The sequence below is a fragment of the Perissodus microlepis genome, chromosome 14 (genome assembly GCF_051167445.1).
Source record: "Perissodus microlepis isolate ML-2025 ecotype Zambia chromosome 14, ASM5116744v1, whole genome shotgun sequence".
In the NCBI taxonomy this organism is placed as follows: Eukaryota; Metazoa; Chordata; class Actinopteri; order Cichliformes; family Cichlidae; genus Perissodus; species Perissodus microlepis.
The window spans coordinates 30,389,699-30,397,525 of NC_140474.1; the positions used below are offsets into that span (position 1 = coordinate 30,389,699).

At 40.9% G+C, this 7,827-nt stretch overlaps 1 protein-coding gene across 1 annotated transcript; it reads left to right on the forward strand.

Annotated features, from left to right (window-relative positions):
- Positions 1-19: 19 nt before the first annotated feature.
- On the forward strand, positions 20-6,862 carry LOC146374189 (proteasome subunit alpha type-6-like). The gene is made up of 7 exons (XM_084950589.1): positions 20-334; positions 849-943; positions 1,995-2,076; positions 2,239-2,394; positions 2,597-2,775; positions 5,960-6,054; positions 6,347-6,862. The coding sequence occupies exons 1-7, from the start codon at positions 259-261 to the stop codon at positions 6,402-6,404; spliced, it is 741 nt and encodes a 246-aa protein (XP_084806715.1). The 5' UTR covers positions 20-258; the 3' UTR covers positions 6,405-6,862.
- The last annotated feature ends 965 nt before the right edge of the window (positions 6,863-7,827 follow it).

Genomic DNA, 7,827 nt, shown 5'->3' on the forward strand with positions numbered 1-7,827 from the left:
AAAGTCTCTGACTTCCTCGTTGCCGCTGCCATCCAATTAAAGCGGCCGGGGCCAGTCATGGAGCCGCTCTGAGCGAAAAACTGAAAGAGAAAGTAAAAATCCTGTCGGGGAAGTTACTCCATTAGCCTGCTTTCACGGCAGTAGCACAGGCATGTCATTTCCTATTATCTGACTCTTGAAAAACACACGAAGTATCGATTATTTGCGTGCTCATATAGACATATTGAGTAAAGTTCACCTGAGGTCACAAGGAGGAAGATGTCCCGAGGGTCGAACGCAGGTTTTGACCGACACATCACCATTTTTTCACCAGAGGGCCGCCTCTACCAAGTCGGTAAGGGACATTTTCTGTTGTGTTAGCTAACAGTAAACCCGGACCATGCCTAGTGTACAGTGTAGTAGCACAGTCATTACCAGGTGTGAGCTACCTGCTGCTGCTGCTAATCGAAACAACACTACAAAACCATGATGGAGCAAAAGTAGCTAGCTTCTTCTGGTTTCGGTGCGGAGTACGGTTAGCGTCCAAGTTGAACACGTACTAGTTGCTATACCTGTTTTTACTCAAGCTTGAATGTTTATAACCTAGTTAAATTACAATATAAATAACTGCACACAGTTAGTAGTTAGTTTGAGTTAGTTTTATTCTTTATATGTGCTTTTAGTGTTTGAAGTATCCCGAAAAGAGAAAAAATTAGTTCCTCTAAGTTGTTTTCATAACTATCATGGTGTACGTTGCGGGGGCAAACTCGGTGCCTTCCCCCTCATAAATTAAATAATCAGAATAAAAAAATAAAGGGGGAGGTTTATGTTGTTATTTTTTCTCATATGTGTCTTGTGCTGCGATGCAGAGTATGCCTTCAAAGCCATCTCTCAGAGCGGGTTGACCTCCGTTGGGATCCGGGGTAAGGACACCTCGGTGGTGGTCACACAAAAGAAAGTTCCGGTAAGACCTCAAACGCGTCTCACTAGTGATGATGCTGCTGCTGCTGATGTGAGCTGAAGCCAAACAGTGAGGCCACTTATGACTCAACGCATGTCAGCAAAAAGCTTGAATAAGATACCCTGTATATAACGTGATAGGGCCTCAAACACACCTTTGGCATGTTTTTTATTCTCCTATGTCAGCTTCATCATCTAGTCACTGCAGTTATGGATGTTATGGAGTGTGCACGGATCCAGATATGATCCAGGAGACCCATTCATTTATCCAATTTAGGGTTACAGGAGGGCTGGAACTATGATAGGGTGAAAGGCAGGGTCTTTCGGAGACCACAAAGGCCTTCTGGAGAAAGGTTTTAATGCCAGACAAGACAAATATTGAGCTATTTGGCCACAATGGCAAGAGGTATGTTAGAGGAGTAAAGCTGCGGCTTTCAAACCTAAGAGCACTCACTGTATAAGCTGTCAAGCATAGTAGTGGTCTTAAATTGCCCTTGGGCTGTTTTGCTGTACCAGTGGTACTGCTACATCTTGTACCAGTGGTACTGGTACAAGATGTAGCAGTACCCAAAGAACCAACCTTAGCCCTGTTGAAAATTTGTGGACTATGCTTCAGATGTCATGATGTTCCTAAAAACCAAAATAAATGAACTCTACCAATTCGAGCAGAATGACTGGTCATATATCCAGCCAGAATTATACCAGAACCTTTTTGATGGCTACCAAAAGTGTCCAGCTTGCTAAGGCACATTTAACCAATGATTAGTGTGGGTGTCTGTATATAATTGATCCCATGTATAAACATTTCATCCTATGTGAATTAGAGAAAAAGACCCTGGAAAAAGAACATCACAAAAAAAAAGGAAAAAATAAATTATCAGAAGATCAAAAAGACCTTGACATTCATGCTCATGATGAGTACATGTAAAGTTTTGACTACAAATGTATAATGAAGTGCTTAAAACCATCGGAGATGCATTTCATGAGTCTAAATTGTTACTTTGACAAAATACTGCAGTGTCTAGATTTATAAAGCTGGATAATTTTTCCTGCAGGATAAGCTGCTGGACTCTTCCACTGTGACCAACATGTTCAAACTAACACCTCGCATTGGCTGCGTGATGACCGGGCACAATGGTATGTATACATCACTTAACAGCATGTGTTTCATTACGATAATGTGTATGCTGTGCTGTCATAAATAATAATGAATAAATATGAGACGTGATGTATGTGTTGTTAAAGTGTTGATGTTCTTTTTGTGTGTAATTACACGCAAATCCTGTTGTTCCTGTGCAGCTGACAGTCGTTCCCAGGTTCACCGGGCCCGAGTGGAAGCTGGGGAATGGAAGTATAAATTTGGTTATGACATCACGGCAGACGTGTTGTGTCGCAGGTTGGCTGATATCTCTCAGGTGTACACGCAGAATGCTGAAATGAGACCTCTAGGCTGCTGTAAGTGGGCGCTTACGTGCATTTTTACATTCTATTTGCGTTAATATTTAGATATAATTAATAGTTAAGACAGTTTAGTTTAAGGCACACATTAATAACACATATAAGAGCTCACAAGCAGTCATTAAAGACTGACTGCATGTGCACTGAATGTTCACAATCTGAAGGACGGCTGTCTTAAGTTGTCCCCGTGTGCTCCCAGGTATGATCATGGTGGCCATTGACCCCCAGCACGGTCCTGTCCTTTATAAATGCGACCCGGCAGGCTATTACTGTGGCTTCAGAGCCACGGCGGTTGGAGCCAAACAGACGGAGGCTAACAGCTACCTGGAGAAGAAGCTGAAGAAAAAGCCAGATCTGAACCATGACAGGACAGTGCAGGTAAAATGAAGCTTGATGAAAACACACTTTCTCTGAATTGTTGATGCGATGCCTCCAATTTTAGTCGAAAAGATGAGTTATGCGGTGGTGGTAAAAGCTGCTGGGTGGAATCGAAAGGATTGTCCTCCAACAGAAAGTCCAAGGTATAACAACAGTGTCCCTGAATAAAACACTGGATTCCTGTCTGCCGCTATACAGGATGTTTTTACATCCTGCAAAAGTCAAATCTGTGCCTTTATCACTGGTATAGTCACTGCCTTGAAATGATCTGCATCACTTAGGATTAGATCATCATACATTGTTGAATTTGTTTTTCTTATACCTGCTCATTCCCAGAATAGCAGCCTCTGATGCACTTGTCCTTTTACCTTTGTTAGAATATCAACATCTCAGTGGTTGTATGTCAGTGAAGGAGAGGGTGTTGCATGATTTCAGCATCTCTGATTGAGATATGATTTACAAGAGGATGACCTGTGAGCAAACAGGTCAAAGTGACAATGAACCATAGCAGCCTGTCCTTATAACAGTTTCACATTGCCATTCATGTGACTCTGAACTTACCTCATAAAGTATGACAGTAACATGAACCCTGCTTACATGTCTCAGGTCATCTCACCTGTAAAGAATCACTGATGCTGGCCTTACACCAAATAACTCTCAGGCAATATCAGCGTCGAAGACAAATGTCCCGTGTCACGACAAAATATTGGCAGTTTTCTGTCATCTTGATTGTCTCAGTCAAAGCTGCCTTAAGTTGGTGTTGTCGTCGTCTCCATATTCCATAGGAATCACCCACGTTTGAGTCAGTCGTAAGTCTTTGGTCATGGCTCAGGCAAATCACTTTCGTGAACATGGTTGACTCCCAGTAGCTTCTCTTCCTCCAGTCTCATTCTCAGTGGCACCTTATGTATGCAGCTCCTTCTGTTTAATGCTCAGTTGTCCAGCATTGTGTGATATTGTCAAAGGCAATTTGGTTAATTGGAAATAATAACCCTGAAAAAAATTCCCAGTGTTTTCAAAATCTTACAATCTATGACTACAAACTTTCAGTCAAGACACAGCATCTCTAGATGCTTCAGAAGTGCTTTTAAAGTCTTCTAGTGTGTGGTCGGCATTATACACTTTGTGTGACGATCGCTAAAACTGCCTGCTGAGTTGTCTATGATGTATTTAACGACATACACTATATGGACAAAAGTGTTGGGCCGCACCTCTTAATCTTTGAATTCAAGTATTGCCAGTCCCATTGCCACATGAGTACAAAGTCATGCACCGAGCAATGCAGTCTGCCTTTACAATAGGGCTGCCACAAACGATTATTTTGATAGTCGACTAGTCACCGAGTATTTTTGCGATTAGTCGACTAATCAGATCATGCGTCCATTGGACGTAAAACATACAGCTTATTGCACCAGCATGCATCTGCTCTTATATAGCTATTATTAGCTTACAGCTTGAAGTGTTTAAGGTATGTGCTAACTAAAAATAAAGACAAGATGATAGTTTGTTAAATTTTAATGAAATCTGCAGGTTGTTTCAGTGAAGTTTAATAAACTCAGTTGTCTGCTTCTTGCTATCTAAAATATAACAGGACACCGGACTATATTCTCGAGCATCTCACACTTCTGATAATCAGTTGTCTGCTTGACGTTTATTCAGCTGTGTAAAAACTTTATTTCTCAGCCAAACCGATTTACTCAGGAACAAATAAATACTAAAAAAGCCAAACAATAACATTTTTAAGTTATCTAAGTGACTTATATATGTTTAACCTGAGTAGCGAAAGACGGTGGTGGGTTTGAAAACGATTTGCTGGAGTCCGGTGTTCTCGTGGGCTGTAGTGAGCCTTGCCCCCGGCTAGCTATCGAGCTAGTGGGTAACAGACGTCTCCGAAAACGTCGGAGCGCTTTTGAAAATATGTGGTGTCTTGATAAATTGAGCAGATATTTGAGGTTTACACAGTTACTTTCTCGCCTAAAAATATGTTAAACGTTTATTTTGTAACCCAGAAAGAATAATAAGAGTAATATTAAAACTAACTAGCTGCCGCTATTGTTGGAAACTGAGCTGGGCTGCGCTATGAATTCTGGGACAGAGCTTCTTCTTCTTCGGGGTTTAACGGCAGCTGGCATCCTTGTACATGCAGTGCTGCCATCTTCTGTTTCAGTCCGTTATTACACTCTTAAATACTACTACTTATTCCTGCGTCTTTTGGGATCTTACAAAGCTTCAAACGACGCGTCGACTATTAAATTAGTCGTCGACGATTTTAATAGTCGACGTAATCGTGATTAGTCGACTAATCGTGGCAGCCCTACTTTAAAAGCATTTGTGAAAGAATGGCTCGTTGTAGAGAGCTTACAGAATTTGAGTGTGGTACTTTAACAGGATGCCACCGTTGCAGAAATCTCTTCCCTCCTAGGTATTCCATGATCAGATCAAAGTTTGAGTTTTTAGAAACCATAGCAACTCAGCTTTCATATAGCGAGACCATGTAAAGTTACAGAGTGGGGTCTCTGAGTTCTGAGGCGCACAGCTGACTCAGTAACTGCAGAGGTTCAAACCTTCTCTGACATTAGCGTCAACAGAAGAGTGTGCACTTGGAGCTTCACGGCCTGGGTTCTCTGTGACCAAGAGGATTCTGTAGGTATAATGTGTAGGCCTGTACTTTAGTCCATATATTGTATCTTTTGCAGTGTAAACTCTAATGTGTCCTGATGTGTCCCTTGAAAAATGAGCCACGAGGGCAGATGTGGTGGTACTTTTTCTTTTGTCCTGCTCCCTTTTTGTTCAGCCAGTGTCAACATTTAGAGTGGTTTAAACGTCAAATCTGACTTGGCCTTTAACCTGAATACTAGTGGTCACCTGAGCACACCATAGAAGCAGGTGTAAACCATGATTTTGTTCATGATGTTGGAGTCAGGCCAGTTAACCAAGTGTAAACTGAACCAAGCCTGAAAATCGCCCAATGCCAGAGAATCAACCAGCATTCCTCAAAACTATTAAAACCTTTTGAATGACTTGCAATACAACCTGTGTTGTAGGAAAACGCACCTGAAACAACATTTTCCTTTCGCCCTTCTCTCCTCTGTGCACCTTGTTAGTCTGTGAAGTTCTACACGAAAATCCTCTTTAATGTTCTGACTGAAGGATTTTTTCTGTATTTTCCTTCCTGTCTTTCCAGTTGGCCATTTCCTGTCTGTCCTCTGTCCTGTCAGTGGACTTCAAGGCCAGTGAGCTGGAGATCGGCGTAGTGACCAAAGACAAACCTAAGTTCAGGTAACTTCATTCACACACTGGTTTCACCACATGGGTCATGACTGAGGTTCTGCTCTAGATTTTTACCCTGAAAGAAACGTGGCATTGTTTATTATTTTAGGTGCTTTTATTGCAAATACGAGTTTACTTTTTTGTTTTGGTTCATTCCATTTATATTGTTTGTCAGATGCTTTTTATTTTTTTGTCAGTCTGGTAATTATACAGGATTTGAATCTCTCTGATTTGAAGGACTTTACATGGCCATGTCTGACTTCTGTTCTTCCACTTTTCCTCCCTCCTCTCCTTCTGGCAGGACACTCTCTGAAGAAGAAATTGAAACCCACTTGGTTGCCATAACAGAGCGGGAGTAGAGACACCCTTGCAAACATCGGTCTGTGATTTATCATAGTCTGCTATAGTCGGTGTGTTTGATTTAGTCTAATTTACCAATGCTGTTCCACTGTACACAACACTGTACACAGTTGGTCACCTGCATGCCCAGACAGATTAATCAAGCGCACCTGATGAAGAAACTGTGCTAAAAAGGATCGATACATGCTTGATTCATAGTGATAGGACACATATCTCCAGTGGGCTTTTTTAAAACAGTTCTGTATAGAGTAGTAATGCCATTTTAAAATTTTGATCTTGCACCTAAAGCGACTAGCTAAACTTTTGTTGGATGCTGGTTTGTGCATAATATTTATCATACAGCATTTTTAGGACTGTATGTTTATAACAACACTCTCCAAAGATCATAATAAAACTGTCCCTGGGAGTCATACTTAATGCTTTTTAAGCAACTCACAATAAAACTGAATGCAAAGAAGACTGAGTAATGTCGTGTGTTGGTTTAATGTGAATGGATTAAGGAGATGTATTAATTTTGGCTTGTAGTTTGTACAGATATCTCAGTGAGGTGCAGTTATTCTTGTTGATCAGCTCTGTTTAGGTGACAGGTCACTTCAGTCTTTAAGTGGTCAAAGATTCACACCTTATTCCATCAATCATGTCATCCTGGATTTGGACGTATTCATGAGCAAGAACGAAACATTCATGTGTTCATTTATGTTAGCTGCAGCTAAAGCAGATTTAATTTTAAAAAGCAATCACAGTTTATGAGGCTCTTGTGCTGAAATGTATGTGGCTTCTCTGCCTGTTATTCACTGTTGAATGTCCTGCGTTTCTTCTTGTGACCACTAGATGGCAGTGGTGTGCCTGCTTCCAGCCTCTGAGTATTTCATAACAGAATTTGTTCTTCTTTGTACTTTTCTATTTACAGAAATCTATTTTGACTCTCGTAAACTATTGCACTTCCAAGTCTTTGAGGATTGCGTGTCTGTATGTGAGTCACACTGCCAATCGTGCATTTCCACTTTGTTATTTGTCCCTTGTTGTGTGTCTTGCCAGTTCACCAGAAAGACACACTGTGACCCACCATTTACAAAATGTCACCTGACAGTCCGAAAGGATAAGTGTTTCTCAGCCACGCACGCACATATTCACTCTTAAAATGAACACTTACAATGACAGAACAGCAGCGTGTTTATGCTTTTACTTTATTATTAGAAGCAGATTACATGAATATACTGTTAGTTTACAGAAGTTAAACTGTGATCCTACATTATTAATAATGCTGATTCTCTCATTGACAACAATATTTATTACTTACCTGCCAAGTAGTTTCACAGTATTCACTGCCCTGAAATTGTCTTAAACAAATACTGTACCGTTGCAATATCTCTATGGTAGCCATGTGATGTTACACATCATACACGTGTTTGTTCTGCACCA

Excerpts from the sequence above, each read along its gene's own strand:
- LOC146374189 (XM_084950589.1), top strand. The coding sequence starts at position 259 with ATGTCCCGAGGGTCGAACGCAGGTTTTGACCGACACATCACCATTTTT. Across the intron at positions 335-848 it reads GGGCCGCCTCTACCAAGTCG|AGTATGCCTTCAAAGCCATC; the intron begins GTAAGGGACATT and ends GCTGCGATGCAG. Across the intron at positions 944-1,994 it reads TCACACAAAAGAAAGTTCCG|GATAAGCTGCTGGACTCTTC; the intron begins GTAAGACCTCAA and ends TTTTTCCTGCAG.